The sequence below is a fragment of the Phalacrocorax aristotelis genome, chromosome 2, assembly GCF_949628215.1.
Source record: "Phalacrocorax aristotelis chromosome 2, bGulAri2.1, whole genome shotgun sequence".
Taxonomy (NCBI): domain Eukaryota; kingdom Metazoa; phylum Chordata; class Aves; order Suliformes; family Phalacrocoracidae; genus Phalacrocorax; species Phalacrocorax aristotelis.
Window position 1 is genome coordinate 55,230,769 of NC_134277.1, and position 20,462 is coordinate 55,251,230.

Sequence of the window (20,462 nt, forward strand, 5' to 3'; positions counted from 1 at the left end):
AAAACAGCCTACTGTAACTGGAGACAGAAAATATATCATTCCAAATCACATAAAAACATATCCAAATACAGAGAAATTATTTCTGAAAATTGCATAAATGCACTTTTTCAAAAAATGGGTTTATTTCAAAGACAGCCTGCTTCCCAGCTCACAGCTATTTACATAAGCTTTTGCATCTCCCTTACAAATCCTCTACTAGAGTTTCTGACAAAGCTGCTATTTATATGGGTGGTCCTGCCACCACTGGTACTTCTTACACTATCATCACAAATATTAGTCTTCCTTTTCCTTTTGTCTTCTTTACAGGTAGTTCGCACCCTGATATTGTACACCATATTATAAAAGTGCCCAGTGAAATAAGGGCACCTGGTTCTAAAGAACCATTTAAATGGTCTAATATGTCTACGTTTAGCTGTAGAAAGCAAAAAGGTCTCTTCAAATCTGCCATGATAAAGTGTCTAAGAAAATGTTTTTCATTGTTAGGGAATGCTTTCATAAACAGAGTCAAAGGAAGTCCATGCATAACTATTCAGAGGGAGCTGCTGTCCAAACGGATACAGTACAGCAGTCCATGGTCAATGAAAAGAATACAGAATGGGCTTTAAAAAGGAAGGGAGGAGTATGAACAAAGACATTTTCTCTCTCCTGTCTCTACTTCCAGCTGAATAGCTGTGGCTTGCAGCAAGTACTATTCCCTTCTGCATTCCACAAGAAAAGGGGGGGTGGGAAATTAATACCTTGAGCCAAACCACATGTCTTAAATTTTTCCCTGAACATGACCCTATGCAAAACATACAGAAATGGTGAAGCCAACAGACATATGGAAATAGCATAAAGGAGACAGCAAATGGCACTCACGTTAGAAAAGACTTGAAATTACAAATTGATGTTACATGGCTACATGTCATGCATGCTCCTTTACAACTAGGGCTTCCCACGAACTAGGAGCAAGCTCTTGTCTGAAGATTAATATAGCTTCACAGCACACGCAGTGCACTTTATAATAGTTGCAACTCAAGGCTCAATGAAAGGCTTTCTGGGAACAGGAAAAGGACAATGGGTTCTTTTTGTTTGTTTTCTTTTTTTCTCCAAGCATTAGATAATAATGAAATACAGCAGAGCTTGCATTCCTAGATAAAAGCATTTCTAAATGTTGAACATTAAATAATAGTAATCCCACACATTTCACATTGTGCCTATCATTCTGAGAGATTCTAAAACCCTCTACAGACGAAAATATTTGGCACAGATATCCTGATTTCTTGCATTTTGGTTGGGGCATGGGTATTACAGTCAGGCGTTACTTCAGTCATTAATGAAATTTTGCCATAAAATTTCATACGGAGTAAGATTTGCTCTGTGCAAGCTGCAGAACTGAAGAGGGATCAAGCAATGTATTAACAATCAGGAGTGCAAGTCACTTATAAGGCACATTCCCAGGGAAGGCTAGCTATGTTTTCATTTCAGCTGCCAAGCCTATTTTTTAATGCTCTTTAGAACGGTCCAGAAACCTGACAAAGAAGATAAAACAGAAGGGAAAAAATGGTGTCCTGTCATACAAAAGAATTTCATTTTCTGACAGGTTTAATGAGGTCTAGGGAAGTTAAGTCTAGGGTTGCAGACATGATGACGGAGAAGATGGTCACTGGAGCGGTGTCTACTTTCAGACCGAAGGTAGTAAGTAAATGCAGGTTCAATTCTTCCTTTGCCTGTAGGGTTTTAAATCTAGTATCTGTAAGATAAGTGCTTTAATTTAGGACATCAGCGTCTTCCAAAGGTGTGTTGAACTCAGTGTTTCCCCACTCAAAACTCAATAGCACTCACTAAAATGGAGGTAATGAGAAAACGGTTGCATGGGCTGGTGGTGATGACAATCATTGGGGATAAAAGGATAACTGACAGATGGAATCCAAAAATACATAGCAAGAGGAGAAATTTATAATAGTCCAGGTTACCTCTGATCCTCACATGAGAGAGAAAAAAAAGAAACGAAACTTTAAAATTTCACCAAGCAAAAAAGAAAGCTGAATTCAGATGTGGTCCCCTGTTCAATTTTCATGCCTAAGTATTAGATGACTTGGAGTAGGAAACCAAAGCGATCACGGCCTTCTCCAGTAGATTGTAAACATGGCCATGTCCAGTTTTACTGACAGCTAAAACTATACAGTGAATTCACCTTGCACTTTAATTCCAACCTCATGCAGATCAACACAAAATGCAGTATCAGGACATATACGAATTCCACCAGCTCAGCACAACGGAACTGTTAAATCAATCTCTGAAAGTTTAGACTCCCTTGCCCATTTTCACAGCTCCCAAAATGTCATTAACACTTCTAAATATCTCATACTGGCACATCTGAAATGACTTTGCTGGGGTTTCAAGTCTCTGCTAGGCTTTCAAGGAAAATCTGAATTAGATTAAAGCAGACATTAACCCTAGACCAGGAAGCTAAACCTAATTTGGCACAAATACCTCAAGGGTATTACAATTTTGGCTAGTACAACACAGATCCTCCTGCTCCATATAACATAATTCACTGTGATGGCATGGTTACCACAGAGAGCAAAATTACAGAAGTACAGTTCACAGCACTGCTAGTCTAGCCAGACAAAGTCTGGGCGCTCTCATGGGCTAGCCCAGCCCAAGCCCAGCCACAAATTCCAGTTTGTGTACAGCTCTCAATGATCTCCAGCCCACCGGGATCAGGAAGCCTTTCTCTTCAGGTTTATTTACTTACTGGTTTTTCTTCTGGGCTCCCATTGGGCACCTCCACAACTCTGAGGTCAGGGTCCACCTGCACCCGTGCCCTTGTGACAAACTGGATGACTGATGAAGTGTCCTGAGAAGTAAAAAGAGGAAGAAATGGATTTGAGGGTGCAAAGAAAAAAACAAAAAGGCACAAAAAAACCCCCAAACAAAAACATCAAACATTTGATAGTGTAATAAAAACATCTAGACAATGCTTAGAATGCTTAGTGGAGGCTGGGTTGAGAGTTAAGAACTATCCTGGTTAAAGCCCCACTTTGAAAAAATATACCTTATGCTCATAACAGACACACAAAACCAAGCACCTTATCTCAGATTAAAACAAAATCAGGTATGTTGGACTTCAAACACATCATTTGTATTTGGCCTGCTGATGTTGCCTGCATTTACCACAAAAACAAAGACAGAACCATTGCCAAGCAACACAGGCAGGCTCAACATTAATCATCGAAGAAAAGTTCCTATTTGTTTTTCAAGTGAACAGAAAAAAAAGATATATGAAACCTGGGATAAACTCAAGTATATCCTAAGGTGAAAACTTCTTAATTATTTGAATCTGTGCACCGCAAATATCTTAAATATTCAATGTACACCTCCCCTTATTAATATATATTTCTCCTATATTTTATGCAGTGCCTTTTAACAGGTATATCCCAATTAAGTTGCCATTTCAATTCACAGGTTAGTAATCTGTATGCTGTTCACCTTGGGGAGGGTAGGTGATAAGTAACAAATAGCATGTAATTAGTGGTACTGACCCAAAGACATGTGTAAGCACTGTGCGTCTTTTAAAGGAGTGCTGCTAATAGTCATTTTGGAAAGGACCCAGCAGATGGGATGAATCCTGGCTGTTCCCAGGACTGACTTTCCTAGACGCACATTTTGCGTGCACTCAGTTACTTGCTTTCATTTCAGCATTTCTATAAGCATGTAACAAATACAGAACTATTATGAATATGAAACTTCTGGCCTTGCCTAGATTTCCTGTTTTCAAATATGAACAAACGTTAGCAGACTGGCCGGTTTCAGCTGGAAAAGCTCAGAGCTATCAATTGCTTTAGGAACTGCTTTCTAGTAAGGGCTTTCTCCAATACTTTTAATCTAGAATCTATCAAAGACAGGTTTATTTTAGTAGGCTCATGTTATCGGCTTTCTCCTCTAATTATCTTATATCCTCATAATCTTTCAGCATCTTGCCACAACTACACAGTCAGCGTTTCCATAAGTATAGAAAAACAGGGCAGAGCACAGTAAATCACTAGAAATTTAAAAGATCTGCTGTCTCATTCAGTGGCTTCAGAGAAGACAGGAATTAACTTGCAACCATTTGTTTCTTGTCACAAATGTCAAGCTCAGCATTAATATGGTCGTGATGTATCTTCTTTGAATAATAATCATTTGAAGTAAAGAATTACAAAAAACTGCCACGTATCTGCTTACACGGAGGGAATGATAGATAGTTGGTCACAGTTTACATGCACTTACTCTACTTTTCATTTTTCAGAATGAAAACTTTTGGAAACCAATTAAACTTTCAGAAGTCTCTAGCTTTAACACCATGCATACAATTAGGGGTCTCATCTGTTGTTTCTCAATGTATAAATTTCTGAATTTAATTTATTTCTGCCTTAATGGGTAATGGGTAAGAACTAGGATTAACACCTCCATACACACTGTTGATAAATAGATCTGTTTTCTCTGACACCATCATTTTTTATAACACACTAGTAAAGCAAAGAAGGAATGCAGCTCTTGAGACCATTGATGCACATAAGTAGATTTAAATTAGTATTTAAGACAAACTACAAAGGAAGCACATACCTTCTTCAGTATCTCAGTATTCAGCAGTGTGTAGACACTTATATCACAGGACTCTGCTTTTGCTAGTGAGCTTAAATTGCAGCGTATAATTAAGCAGGACCTGCCTGGTCTTTCACAGTCCTACAGGAAATATGGAAAAAGCTGTTAGGCAAAGGAGGAAAAAAATTCAGTGACAAACTGTATACAGCAAACATGCCAGCTGACTATGTTACACAGTAAACTGCTAAAATACGGCACTCCTGCACTGAAACAGCAACAACTTTCAAGACCTGAAGACAGCTATATAGAGACCTGCATGAAAGCAAGGCAGGTGAAATTCAGCCCTCTGCAGAGCTGCTGAGACATGTGAGTGCATGGGGCTGGGCCACTGCTGCACACCAGCCCTCTGCACAGGTCAGCCACTGAGCACGGTGCAGGGCCCCGCTGCCCCACATGCCTTGATAAAATACGGGAGCGAGGGCTCTGGTCACTGAGTGTGCGCTGCCATGTCGGGTAACTCCTTCCCCACTGCACTTCCTGAACATTCCTATATCCATTTAAAAATCAGATAATTAAAATCACTCGATATCCCCACAGCACATCAGTATTAGTCTACATGCACCAAAGAGTTGCTTTAAAATGAACTATTAGCTCGAGTTCTTCATGCTGAGCCACGCAAAATCTGTTGTAAGATACATCATATGTTCAAGTTTGTCATAGGTGGACTTTCTTACCAATACTTTTCTGCCAGACTTTGTGAAAAAAGCAAATATTGTGTGGAAAATATTTTCATTCTCTTGAGGAACAATGCATGGGCTGGGGTTTCTATGAAGAGAACAGCTTCCTTTGTCCTGACCAACCTGCAAGCACAATTATAATCACAATTATTACTCTGAATTAAAATAAATAACACAAGAAGGTGGGATTAGTCTGCCCATAAAAATACACCTACATCTGAGCTGGATGTCTGGACTCCCATTAACAGTCGAAAGAGAGAAATAAGTGTTTCAGGAGTCAAATAATTCTACAGAAAATGTCTAAAGTAAGCCAGACTAATCATGCTCTGGAAATGCTTGTCTCTGACTGGATAGGATATGAACACATCTAACCTAGCTCACATGTAAGCATCCATGCTCTATATGTCTGGAGATGGAGACAGAAGAGAAAAATCTCAGCAAAAGATATAAATCACCATGCAGTATTTAAAGTCAATTGTTTTACCCTGTATATTACCTTTTTTGTAACTGTATTATTTGATGCTTTGGCCAACTTGGTTGTTTCACAGTTTATATCAGAACTAATGAGATAAAATCTTTGTGTAAATGTGCAAACCTGGACACAGAATCTGTGCTTTTACCTTGAGCATAAACAATACAAAAATAAACTTTTTCTATCATTACCTTATTCACTTGTCCAGGAGAGTCAATGCTTGAAGCAAGTGAAATGTACCAAGCTTTGATAAAATGATCTTCAGTCAAGATAACCTCACACTAGAAAACCCTTCTCACTTTTTGCAGCTTACGAATATTCACTGAAGAAAATCTATTGGAATTTAATACAAACTATGACAACAAAGTATCAGCAAGTTCTGCCTGCTGCCATCCTTAAAACCTGTAAGAGTGAGAGGGAGGTTTTCCCGTAAACCACCAAGTGACATTCTTATACATCCTGCTGTTGACCTCTCCTCATCCTCTGCTCTACTCTGAGAGGATGAAAACTTGTACCTTATTCAAATCACAAATCCTTGAAAGAGGGAGAAAAAAAGTTGTTATAGATAGGAAAGCTGCATGCTCTGAGTCCAATTCTGCATTGAACAGTTTATAGCTGAGTTAGCCAAAGTATTGCCGAAAAAGAAACAAACCCCGAAGTTCTATCTAGATCTTAAATGTTATTTTCCAGACAAGTGATGTTTATGTCTCTTGGTAAGATATACCTTTTCTGCTTCACTGGCCCACAGGCTCTTCATAATCTGTTCTTTGAAGTACATATTCATAACCTGTCTTTACATTTCCAACAGATATAGGTACAGGTAGCTACACACAGTTTACAGTCTCCTTGGGATCAACTGAAAATTAAGACTATGATGTTCTCCATTTGTCCAGATCACCTGGAATGAGTTTTTGTTATTTATTATAGGTAAGAGATTCACAAAGCTGGCATTTATTTTCTTTGAACTTTCATGTGGGAACTAGATCCAGATCAGCCAGAAGGTTTACGTAAAATCAAGAACAGCAGAGAGTCAAGATCTATTCAGTACTTGTTTCTTCTTCCTGAAAGTCTGAATTACCAGACACTTGATCAGATGTCATTAGATTCACGCAAGAGGTACAGAAAGGACATCATGAGCTTCTGCACTATCCCAGCTTTTGGCATACTGTCCAAATAGTCCTGCTTTACATCCTGTACAAATACAGTGTAAGAACAAACCAAAGCAGAAATATCTCACAAGGCTGAAAAGAATTATCTGGCCTGAAACAACATAAATCTGGTCCTTTCTTCTCTAAATGATTATCTTTTCTTAAGCTGAAGCTTGGCTCCATCTCATCCTTTTTAAAACACTTTAGTTGAAACAGAGAAAAGCACCTCCAGATGACTAAGTCTGAGTTTGGAAATACCCTTTCCTCTCTACCAACTATGCAGCAATCCTAGATAAGGTGGCTATTAAACTCAGTGTCTCTGTCCATGCTAGGAGGGACCTGTGCAAGAACGAAGCACCTCCTGTCACCTGTGTTGCTCTGGCACAGACCAGCAGGTCACCTACACCCTGTTTTAGTAGCCAAAGAGAGACACTTACCACTTGGCCTGCAGGATTTGGGGGTATTCAACCAGACAGAAATTACGTCATGTTCATCTGTGTATCTGTGATGAATCAGTGTACGCTGACAGCTGGTGGGCAGGAATGGATGTAAGGCAGCTGAGAAGCACTCAGTTTCTTTTAGCAGTCAGAAACAGCAGAGCCACAGAATTAGGAAAAAAGTAACAAAAACCTCTGAAATGGGTGGATGATGCTGAGGTAGATGGAAGTCCAGCCTTTTTAAAGGACTGGCCACAGTCAGGGGTTTTGGTGGTTTTTTTGTGTTTTGTTTTTTTTTTTTCTTTATTTTGGTGTTATGTGTGTGTTTGTTTTGTTAGGGTGCCTGTCAGTCTTTTGTATTTCACACCATCTCTTATTTTCCTCAATTTTCATATGTACAAAGGGAAGGTTCAGTCAACCAGTCAGACAAAACTATGGTGACTTCTGATTAAACTGTTTTCAATGAAAAACTCAGGTATAGGAAACGAACCTGCTGAACAAAATCTTAATACAAAACTCCTGCCTGCATTATGCTGAGACTGAACTGCATCTCTGAAATACAAACCAGGATTTGGCCTCCTGTGAGCCTCTCCGTGTTCAAACATGGTACTACCCCAGCCACCTGTTTCTCTCCTTCTGACCAACTTCATAATCTGATACACAGAGAAGAAAATTGCTGGCAAAGTTTAATGGCTTTGCATGAGCAAACACTTATGATTTACAGGTGCAAGAAATGTGCAAGTCTTTGAAATGGAGTAGGTAGCCAGGCTCTTTAACAAAGTCTTGGAGTTTCAGGGTACATGACATGCTAGAACTTTTCAGAAATTTCCATGTGGTCTCAACAGCCACAGAAAAGAACTACCCCCAAAGTGATCTTCCCAGGACCTGGGATATCACATCTCACGGAAATAGCAGAAGGGGGTTTTCAGAGCAGTGCAGAGGGTGTGGAAAGATGTGCATTGCTTTTGTACTCAGTACAAGGATTATACAGAAGCCACATGGAAGAATCAGCATCCAACCGTAACACAAACAACCAACAACAAAACTGGGTCAGGGGGAACAGGAACAGAAGGAAGGCTCTCTTAAATCCTACGTTAAGACTGCAGCTTGGAAAATAAAACCCCTCTCCCAAGTGAGGTACCAAACAGGAGCGGCCCTGCAGCCTCCCAGGGAGGGACTTCCAAGGAGCTGTGTCAGAGCTGTCTCTGAAGGTCGTTTCATTTTGTTTTCCTGAAGGTACTTACCTGTTTTAAGCCTTGCATAAAATCATTTGTGGTCTGGTGCACTGGCAATACAGTTAAATCTCCTGTACTGGAAGTGCACCTAAAATTTGTACACAGACAGATGTAGACAAAGTCTACGTTAGCACATAATGTAGGCCAAACAAGAAGGTGAACCAGGCTAACTGCATGGCATCCTCAGCAGCTGATGTGCATATTACATACTTTTCTAACTTACTCTGAGTCTGGTCCTGGGGCCTGAATGTGCTGCAGCCACGAATGAGTATTAAGTGCACTCTTCAAGTGCTCCTCTGTGTTTCTTTTGCCCCAAAAGGAATCCAGTTTGTGCACTCTGGAATGCGAACCACAGCTCCCTCTCTGGGGAGAGCTGGGGATTTTGCTTTAAAAGTTTACTTCTGGACTGAACTAAGAGGCTAATAAAGAAGCACTGTAAGGCACACTTTGGTCTTCAGCCCAGCAGAACTTCTGCAAAGGGTGATGACTCTGAAGGTGCGCAAAATACACATTATGCAAGCTTGCTAAGAACAAGTTTTCAAATTTTTCACTCATGACTGTGGATATTACATTAACTCCTATAAGCAGGACGCCTGGAATTCATATTTTTTGTTATGTACTGGAATGGTTACATTTATTCATAAGCAAACCCTTCTGGAACAAAAAGTCTACAATCAGTCTTGACCATACAAAATTCTTCCATAACTAGAAGTGATATATACTTTTTTTAATCTGACCTAGCAGATTTCATTGAACAGCTTTACACTGCAGAAAAAAAATCACAAAAAAGTGATTTCAAAGGTCTTAAATTATTTCCTAGTTCCTCTCTATATACAATAGTCTACGCTCTCACATGCAGTTGAGACTACCACATATATAATGAGTTTTTTCAGGGTAACAGTGTAAGAGTTTTGTAACACAGAACTAAATATTACCAATTCATAAGGGGGAGGTTTTCTGATGGAAACCCAAACATTCTTGAAAGCCTTTTCCATGAAGAATTTATAACTTGATTTATTTATTATGATTTGTCATTGTTCCATTTACAATGAAGCATGCTTTGATCACCTTGAATAACGTCTTCAACTTTCATGTGACACAAACCAACCTCAATAACAAAAGTAAAATTTTCCCCCACAAGTTTTTACTGACACTGGTTTCTTCCTACCAGGCTGTCTGTGGGTAGGGATGTTCCCATTCTCTAGGAACATCTTGTCATAGACTGCAAAACACCTAACATCAACGCATCACATATTATTTTTTTCCTAGTTTTTACCTCAAGTTCAAAGGCACTTTTGTCAAACTACTCAGCCCCAAGGTAAAGAAAGGTGTAAAAAAAACCCACACAAAAACAAAAAAAAACCCCAAACACACTGATATTCCCACCATGGAATATCACAGTGATTAAAGCCAGCACAGCCTGCATTCAGATATCGCCTGCATTCTGGATGCCGGAATAGCCATCTACAATTTTCAACAGTGAGACATTTCTGCTGCATGCCTTGCTTAGACAGCTAACAGGCCTGCTTCCAGATGGTGGATGTGTGACACCTAAAAATGACCATCTTTTAGAGAATTTTAGCTGGACATCCAAACTCTAAGGAACTGAAAAAATCATTCATGAACATATATATATACATATGTATTCTCCTACTGTATTCAACACATGCATATACATGCAACATGCATAAACATAAAGAGGTATAAACCAGAACATTAGTACTACACAGACTACAAACGGCACCTTGCATAACAAGCCTCTAAAGGTCACCTCTGCAAACGTTAATAGTATTACTAAACTATCACCACGCAGAAAGGAGAATATCCCTTACGCTGTCCGCCCTACCCATAAATGGTCACACATTCAGAGCCAAGTTAGTCTTTAGTTTTGTTAATTTACTGGAAGTTGTTGTCCTTAAGGAGACAGGGATGGATGTCCAAATAATGGAGCCTTAAGAGCCCATAAACGTGCTTGAGAGACAATGTTTAAATAGGACAGCCTATACAATGGGTTACTCTGCCAACTTTTTGTTGTCAGCACGAACCACTAAGCTTCTCAGAGACAAGACATAACCACTGGAGAAAGCACGTGCATTACTTCATGCTTTAAAAATGCTGTATCTGCAACAAGGAAGAAATTCCCACAGGATGACTTTAGTGGACTCTGAATATTTGAAAAGTCTTACAGAGCTGGGGCAAGTTCATAAAGTAGCAATGATTAACCATATCAGATTATGCCACTCTTAAGAAAAGTGGCAGGAGGACATGTCAGAGTGAAACAGTTGTATGTAAAACATATCATGTACACTCCACACACATTGCATCCTAAAAAAGTGCAGCATATTTAACAGGGCTGTACGGGAACAGCATGGTGGATTTATCACATACACAGGCATCATCCCCTCTGACTTGCCTTGAACGTGTAGAAACAATACTTGTGCTGGGCTTGGCACTCACAAGGTGGTACCAATGCAAGGGGGAAAATCACCATGTGTTCTCCTGGGAACAGAGAGGATAACCCAGGGCTGCCAATGAAATGCTGCTTGCATTTCTAATCCAGGTCAGCCATGGGTTTAGGGGGTTTGGAGTTTCTAGGAGAAATGATACACCTGCTGCCTCACCTGCACATTCCCCTTTTACTATCAGCTCTGTCCTCCACCTTCAGGGTACTCACAACATCGTTTCTGCTCATCTGTAGCTACTCTCAGAACATGACAAATTCTAGCAAGCCTTTGGGGCCTTTAAGAAATTTTTAGGTTTGTTAGCAAACATTTTAAGCATTCAGGCCATACTGCATGTAACATAAACTTCACAGGTGGACTGAAAGCCAGTGGCCCCTTCTAGACTAAACCTCAACCCAATTAACACGCATCAGAGGTGAGACCCGCTGTTTTTTCCATAGTCTCGTATCCTCCACAAGGTGTCAACCTGGGAGAGGGAAATGAAATAGAATTTCCAAACAGCGGGCTGGAAAGGTCAGCTAAGGACCAGGCACAGGGAAGTGGAAATTGGCAGTTAGCACAGGGTTAAGTACGTGCATGTGATAGGAGTGTCTCAGAAGAATGAGACTGAAAAACATGAGGAAACTAGCTGCTGCTTCCAACAAAGCATTAAGTACAATCTCCCTACTGCATTGCTGCATATAAGAAGCTGAGTGCTAATCCTGTCTTTAAAGATTGGCATTTTACAAGATAAACAGCAAGCAAATGTGTATCTTCAGCTCATTCCTTATAGACAACACTACACTCCCACTAATGCAGACAAATTCATTATGGTATTAAAACTTGAAGCTTCCAGGCTCTTCCAGTAAGCCTGATTCCCTTCTTGAGCTAAATCTTCACCAGTTATTAGCAAAAGCCTGGAAGCCAGCAGCATTAAGCTGACAGAAAGGAACCGTGAAGGTGGAATCCAGCCGCGAGTGCGTGTGATGGAACCAAACCCAAGTCCAAACACGGAAAAAGTGCAGGGACAAGTTCAGGGAAAACATCATGAGGCACAAGATATTTGGAACAGCAATTTTAGCTGCAGGAAACACACTCAAGGTCTGAACACAGGTCAGTTGTTTCACAAAATTGTTAACATTGTTCAAGTCTGAAATGAATGCCTTTCTCATCAGCTCTGGGGTATGCCGGCTCCAAAGGACAGTTTGGCCATAGACTTCTTGAAACTGCTGCCAGATAGTTTTTATATATTTCTCCTTTGTTATTAGGTTTTTTTGCTGTTTTATTTATGTAGGCATGTCTAATCAGTGGTTCAAGCTTCCAAATTGGATAATAAATAACAGACTAATTTTTGTTTATCTTTGTTGCTAACCATAGCACACTCACCCTAACATTAGGGGGAAAATGTGTATGTGTCCCCTGATTCAAAGATACTGATTCACCCTATAGTAGGTGAACAGAGATGAATTGATAGGCACGGTTAATCTAACATGTCACACGCACTGAGAAAAAAAGAGTACTCACAAGAAATTCCAGACAAGGTCAGACTTTCAACAGTAGACAAATAAGTTCTGTAAATATGTTATCTGAGTACTTGCTCCATATGCCAAAAATGTTTAATATTCACAGATAATGAAACATGTTTGAATCAGAGCAGTTTTGTTGATTCTGGCAATAAATTTAAGAGTCACTGAAACAACAGGAGAGAATTTTTAAAATTAACCCATTTTAAACCACCCTTGAAAGACTTTGACTAAAAATAGGCATGCTGTTAAGCAAAACCAGTAGTCCACAGATCCAACAGGTAAACTTACATGGCCATGAGAGACAAAATTTAAACAGCAAAGCAGAGATGCTAAAGCATTAAATCAGGATAGAAGAGTATTCCACCGTAGCTCTGGCTCCTGCTCCTCCAGCCGAAAGGAAAACAGCAGATGCATGTTTGGCATAAATCTGTGCTAACCTGACTGCAATGCCTGTAGATGTTTTTCTGATCCACGTAACCCTGCAGCTTAATTAAATAACCTGTTAACTGGGTTTGATCAGCACAAGCGTGCAATATTTGCCTGGTCTTGGCCCTGCAACCACTTTGCACATATTTAGCAGCGATCCCCAGAAATACTACTCTCAAGAACTAGTGCTGCCTAACCAGTGTAGTAAGAAAAGCAAAAATCTGATTTAAAGTTCCTGACTTAGAAGACAGTGGCTTCTTTCCTAGACAGAGGGCACTGCCACATGTACACAGTGAGAAGGATCAACAACTCTTATGATTTAACTGTAAGGTCTGCAGAAGGTTCAGGCCTAAGAATGAATGAATACCATCTTACATGGAAACCAGATTACCTCTAACATTCATGTGCTCCTTGTATATCAGCCTTTAACAGTTGAAATCCAGAGGGAGTCACTAACAGGTACATTTCCTCTCCTTATGATGAACTGTGAAATGCTTAACTCAAGAGGCGGCAAACAGATCTCAAGGTACGTCTCTATTTAAAAAGCCCCGGAGATCACTTGGAGTTTACTGCTCTTTGAGCTAGGCTGCACCTGTCTGCCGCACATCCCCGTCTATAGCCTTTCCTGTGGCACAGACACCACAAATAAGCCCATGGTTTTTCTTTACCTAACTGCTGGACTTTCCTCATGGGCTGTGCTGACATAAGGATGAAAAGTTCTGAATACTGTGCAGATAAATACATTCCCTGTAGGCTCAAAAAATTCAGGTGGGATGTTTCACTAAAGCAGATATTAGAATGTATCAGAAAGGTATCTAAGATCAACTCTAAGATCTAAGCTCTCTTTAGGGACAGTGGAGAGAAGGTATGACATCCAAGAGGATAATTTTGCTGATGTGTTGTAGACACTTGAAGATTAAATGAGTGATCCTCATTAAAATCCCTCCTAGGGGGTGGGTGCTGGTAGGGTGTTTTAAGTTAGGCAGATGATGTCCTTTGTTTCCAGGACATCCTCAGAGTTCTCATTCCCCTGAGGAGTGGTTTATTGATACTTTTGAAACTATCCAGTACCTTGCACAAGACTGGAACGATGTACTTTCAAGGTCAGGAGATAAATCCAGCAAAAGATGCTTATTTCCACAAGAACATGGGGGTAAACCCTTCTTCCATCAAATGGGAGATAGAGTTTATACATGCTGATACCATTGGTTTTAACTCTTCCTCTCATTTCTAAATTTACATTTAATTCACAAATCTTGTGTTATTTATAAAAGAAAATGGCTAGCTTATGAATCAGCATTTAAAAGAGGTGTATATGTTAAAAGAATTAATCAATCATCTCTTTCCTGAATTTCCTTCTTCATTGTTTTTTGGCAGGAACATCTTCGCCAAAAGGAAAATGGTGAAAAGAGGTAATTCTTACACTTCTTCAAAGAGAAATAAAACAATAAAATACTAAATTAAAATAAAATAAAATTTTGTAGACTCTTTCCTCACTCAGTAGTTCCTTCACGGGGGAATTTCCTGCCTGGGAAGCTTACAAAAAGTCTTCTGTATATTTTTTCCATACCTCAGCAAAACTCCTGATTACTGAGGTATCCACCAAACCTCCTGCTTCCTTCATGAATCTGATAAGAGCTAATGTATACACCCAATTCACTTCATAATACTTCTTTCTTCACCTGAAATTCACTTTTATAAAAAGGCAAATCAGCTGTCTTTTTCAAAATTGGAATATCACATATTCCACCAAGAAAATAGGAACTACGGGCAGTCACAAAGTAGCAACACTTTCAGTTGACACAAAGTATTAATCAGACTGCCATATGATATTGACACATCATGAGTTTTGAGGGGAGAGGGTGTTGGAAAATTTCAATAACCAAGTAATTCGACAAATTTCACTTCTTTAGTTTAGAAGGTAATTGTGAACAGGCCACCAGTGAACACGTCAAGTGTTGCCATGGTCTGATTAATATGTAGATCACAGATCATTTTTTGTCCATGTTTCAATGGCCCTGATCTTTACATTACCAGTCTTTCTTGAAAGACAGGCTTACCTTTGCACGTTCAAAATTTGCTTTCCATGAACATTCTTTTTATCTAGCATTTGCGAAAAAAATTCACTGCTTATGCAAATACTACAGCACTCTCATTGCTAGTAGATTTGGACAAAACAAAAAGAAAATATCACAAAACTTGTGCAAGTATGGTTTCAGCTAAAAATCCAAACTAGGAATCCACAGAAAACTTTCTGCCGTGTTAAGTAGTCTTGCTGTATCCTGAAGGCAATATCAGCGATACATTAAAAGATCATTTTCAAGCACTGTAAATGCAGTGAACAATAACCAAGGCACAGCTTTTGTATAGTGATTCCTGTAAACAAAAATGTCATGATTTTTTTTTCCACTTTGGATTTTTTTTAAGGTCCTAACTCAGGAAAGAAATTCATTTTATGGCCAGGCACCCTTTCCTGTATAACAATGAAATCTTAAATGAGAGCTAAGTTCCTCTTCACTGAAAGAGCTTCAGACATTAGAAAGATGTTTATGAGAGCTCTTTCTGAGCTGCTTTGCGGTCCTGTTTCCCATGCCTAGAGGTGACTGTGGCATGCTGGACCATGGCATATGCTCCTGCCTCTCCTCACAGCCATCTCAAGACAGGGTGGATGCACCAGTTTCTTCTGCAAGTGACAGAGCTCCCAGGCAGCCAGATTCCGTTGCTATCACAGAGATCCTCTAGACCGGGGGTGGGAGGAATGCCTCCAACTGCCTAAGCAAATTGTTTTGGAACAGTCATTTAAAGAAGTAATTAAGGCAAAGGAGGCAGGAAGGTCAGCAAGTTTCTGTACAATACACTCCCTGGAATGAATAACTTCCTCCAACAATCTAGCTATGCCTTTAAATATGTTGCCAAAATATGAGTATTCGAACGTGTGTATAGTAATCACTGAAATGAAGAGACTATAGGGGGGATTACTAATATAAAGGGCTAAAATAAATCTTGCCGTAAGTCCAAAATGTTCCTATACAAACCTTCTATCGATGGTGGCAACCAGCAGCAGCATAAATTGCTGCTGGAAGAAAATTTTCCTACATCGAGTACTGTCAACAAACCTTTATATTTTCACATGCTGGGATTGTGTATCTATGTTTTCAGAGCCAAGACCTGAAACTTCAAAAGACAGAAGCTAAAACAATTTTAAACTGGCTGCCAACAAACTAGGGGTTTTCTACACAATGGTAACAATATACAGATTTGCCTCTGTATATGGAGCGTGCAACAGTGAGCCTGACGATCTCAACATATGCTTAAAAGAAGCACCTCAACACATGCTTAAAGGCGCACTCATGCACTACCAGCACTTCAGACAGCTTTGACAGTTCTCCTTTGCTGATGGTTTTAAACATCAGCAGTGCAGTTGCCAAAGAATCTTATTCATATGTTACAGATAATAAGCAGAAATTGCATTTAAGGTTTTAAAGTTGCAAAGTTTTCTTTTTCATTATACAAGTGAAGAAAAACCTCAAGCAGCCTGGGACCTTTCATGGAACAAGACAGCAAGCTTTAACTCTTCCCCTTAACATCTTCCTGCTCCTTACAGACATTACTGTGTAAATGCCAGGAAGAAAAATGACATGAGTGTTACACAAAACTGGCCTTAAAAATGTAACCTGTCATCAGCCAGGAAAGACCTGTGGCTCTGGGACTGACTCCATTTTACTTTTTCTCTTTCAGTGTTCACAGGAAGAGAATAATGTTTATTTCAATGGTTTTCCTTATTGAACATGACAAGCTTTTCTACAGTCCCATGCTCAAGCAGCCACTAACTTAAAAGACAACTTGCAAAAGGAATTCTCTTCAACTCCTCCATGCCATTAATTCATTTCAAGTTCAGCTTTTCTTTATTTTTATAAATCTTATTGATATCCAACTTTCATAAGGGCATAATCCAGGTCTCACCCACTCAGACAGAAAGGAGAAGCGTGAAGTGAATATGCCAAACATAACAGGACAATTGGAGGACTTCTGTCATTCCAAAAGAAGGACTTATCATCTTGCTCCCTAACCAGAAAGTGATGGGAACACTGGACCAGGAACTAGGGGCTTGAGCTGACTGGCACACTCAAGGTTAATGGGAGCAGGATTCACAAGACAAGTTTAACCCATTTTTCACTCTCTGGAGATAATTCTCAAAGTCTGATCTTAGATGTCTAGGGAAACTCAGGGAGCCTAGATCATTTTTGTACTGTCAGTGGAGACCAGCAAGTGCTTCTCCAGTTGTTTCTATGCCTCTCTCTCTCCATTAATTACTAGAGTAAGCGAACATAGTAATTTTAAAATATTCTCTTACCAGCAATTACTAAAACAGTAATTACTACACTTAGGTATCAAAAGTTACATCAAGGGAGGGCATTTCTCATCAGAAAATTGAGGACAGTATTTCCTTCCTTCTCCCTCCTTCCTCTGAATTCCCATTTATTTCATTGCCTAGACTGCAAACTCCTTCAAAAGACTGTCTTGTGACACGTACATCTCCCTTTCCAACAAGATTCTTATCTCAATAATGACAACAACACAGTTATATACTTGGTATTGATTCATCTAAAGAGGGTCTTAAAAAAAACATTCAGTGCTTGCTGGCCTGCACGATACATGCAATAGAAGAAGCAATAGCTTCTTAAAAAAACCCACAAGCGCACACGGCACTTGCTCTGGGTTAACACGATGCATCTTCAATTCTGGTGACAATTGTCTGACTGGAGTCTAAACAACTTGGCAGCCCTGAGAGCTTGGTCCCTCCAGAGGAGGGGCAAGAGACATCTACTTGCATTGCAGTTGGCTTCCAGTTCAAAGAGGCAAACTCTGTTTCCAACTGTTAGTCCCTTGTTCCTCATAATTTTGTTTACCTTTGCTGGAAATAAAATAAATAGGAAGGCAACAATCTGATCCAGTTCCATAAAGCCAGCATCAGAGTAATCCTGGACATATTGCTAATTTATCAACAGCTTCAGGAAATACCCTGGTTAATTTGGTAGGAACTCCCATTGTGGAAATCTTTTTGGATGCCCCTGAAAGCAGCTCCTTGGCTGGCAAGTCAAGTAGCACTTCCCTTGCCCTCCAAATTAGCTGGATACCCAAAGGAAATTACTAATCTTGCAGTTCAAAACCAAAACACACACAAGTATAATGAGCACTGTTTTCCTTTGTGGAAGAATAGATCATCAATGGCTTGAAGAGTATTTATAACTATTCAAGAGAGAATATACGTTTCTGTTAACACTAACTCTACTGTACTCTTTTTGGGTGAAGCTCTTCTGTGTCATCACCGATACCGTTCCTATCACAATACTTTTACCAACAAGCTGAGGTATTTTACTTATTATGTTTGTAACCTGGCTTGAGACCTTTGCAAGAAAGCAAATACAAAACTACATAAAACCAAACAAGTGTCAGTTTATCTTATCTGCTTCCAAAATACCATTTACCGCTGCAGAATTTGGGTATCTACTATGTCAAATCAATGTCAATGGTGAAATTCCCTACTTAAAATGACTTGTAAAATTTCTAGCATTTCCTTTTGGTTTAAAATTGCTGATAGGGAGAAAGTTCACTTTTTTCCCCTAGTTTTCTTTCAATTATCCATTTTCTTTTACTTCTGGCTTTTACTGTTGACTTGTTTCCTTTGTATATTAGGGATTTTGCTGGGGGAAGTGCTGCAGAAACTCCCAAGACCCCTTGAAGAGTGTCTGAACATCTCTAAGGCAGAACTGCAAATGTCAAAACATCTCTGTGACCTGAATTTCTCTGGAAGAAAATCTTAAAACATTTTCTGCAATAAAGCCAAAAGCTTAAGAGCAACAGGAACAGAGGAAGCATGAGGGCTGTCATTTCCTCTAAGAGCAGCAAGATAATAATTCCTATTAACACCTCCGAGAGATACAGACCGTTCCAGTGGGCCATATGTGACTCTCTTTATTATTTTTTGTGTCTGAAAGACTAGATCACTCAGTACAGTATGAAGGAATTAGCTCCTGGCACTATCTTGTGTGGTATATGTGTGTTTGAGACACAAAGTCTAGTGCTTTTACTATGCATTTTCACCCATAAATTTCACTGCTGTACTGTATATCAGAGAAGTGGCAAAAGAATTATTAGCTTTAAAAACCCCAAACTATGATGTCATCAAATGCCAAATGCTGTATCAACAGTCTCAGTTACAGGTAAATGACAATTCCTAATCCTCTGAATTAACAACAGCTATTCTGAAAGGTCTGGCAATGCTGACACCTAGAATGGCTGGATTATAGGTATAAAGGTGTAGTTACAGAAACACCTGCACTGTCTGAAAGGACACTATCACCTTTACTGTGGTCTAGATTCTGGGAAGTTCAAAATAAGCAAAAGCTTGAAATCTTTATGCTTAAAAAAATGCTCTTGAAAAACAGCTGTTCTAACCCATTTTCCAAAGTTCATGCCAATCTGCTGCTTTTAGGGTTTTGTTTGTTTGTTTGTCTAAGTATATTTAGTCTATGAGAAGATTAAAATCTCCATGATTTTAGTTCCCTTTTCAGTCAATAAAAACTCTGTGGGAGAGGGGCAGGAGGAAAGTGAGTAGGATGCTCTTCCTGTTACAATAGTAAGACTTGGGAGACATGGGTTCAATGCCTGTCTCTGACACAAATTTCCTGTGTGACCTCAGGCAAACCATTTGGTGTTTCAATTATTTATCTGTAAAGCAGGGATAACCACTATCCCAGACAGGATTTGCTTGCATAACATTTATTAACATGTCAGAGATGCTCAGAAAGTCATGCATTAGACTCCTACTGACCATATACTCAAATCCAGTGGTTGAAATGATCCAGGGTATGCCAATTTGTCATACAGTCATCTCTCATAAAACCATACTTGCCTACTACCACTCTTCAGCCTGCAATGCAAATAGGTCTCACAATAGCAGTTTGAAATTTCTACAAACACAAACTACAAAGTAGAAAAAAGATGTCAAATAATGCTGGGGGAAATGCAACTTATTGTTGAAGAAAAGGGATGCAAACTCTACAAGTATTATTAGCACAGTGCCCAAGGCCACACCACCCAGTTGGACCTCCTTTAGGTAAGCCGTCAGAGGTACAACAGCAATGAAAAACAAGTTAAGCACAAGATCCAAGCTTTTTGCCTTGTTTTTCTAACAGCTATTCAAAACCATATAGTCCATCCATCCTTTTAAGTGTAACTCAGGGTCTTGTGTAGAAATGATGATAAACTATGCCTGGAAATTAGCCCTTGTCCACTTGGTGGATAGCATGCACCTCAGCTAATTCGAGAATGCAAAACAGGTGTCTTGCCTAAGCCAATTTGCCCAGACTTCTGGAAAAGTCAACACAGAGAAATAAGCAATGCCTAGGTGGACTGAGTTTTCTATTCCTCTCTCTTGGCTGTATACAAATACATAGAATGACTAACT

The 20,462-nt window shown here is 39.5% G+C and overlaps 1 protein-coding gene across 2 annotated transcripts in view; it reads right to left on the reverse strand.

Annotated features, from left to right (window-relative positions):
• ITGA9 (integrin subunit alpha 9) overlaps positions 1–20,462 on the reverse strand; it is a 225,199-nt gene that overhangs the window by 21,831 nt on the left and 182,906 nt on the right. For both annotated transcript variants that reach the window (XM_075083640.1, XM_075083639.1), the window contains exons 24-26: positions 5,304–5,429; positions 4,591–4,710; positions 2,741–2,842 (exon numbers count right to left, since the gene is read on the reverse strand). In XM_075083640.1, coding sequence (XP_074939741.1) covers positions 2,741–2,842; positions 4,591–4,710; positions 5,304–5,429 — 348 coding nt within the window. The remainder of the gene's footprint in view (positions 1–2,740; positions 2,843–4,590; positions 4,711–5,303; positions 5,430–20,462) is intronic.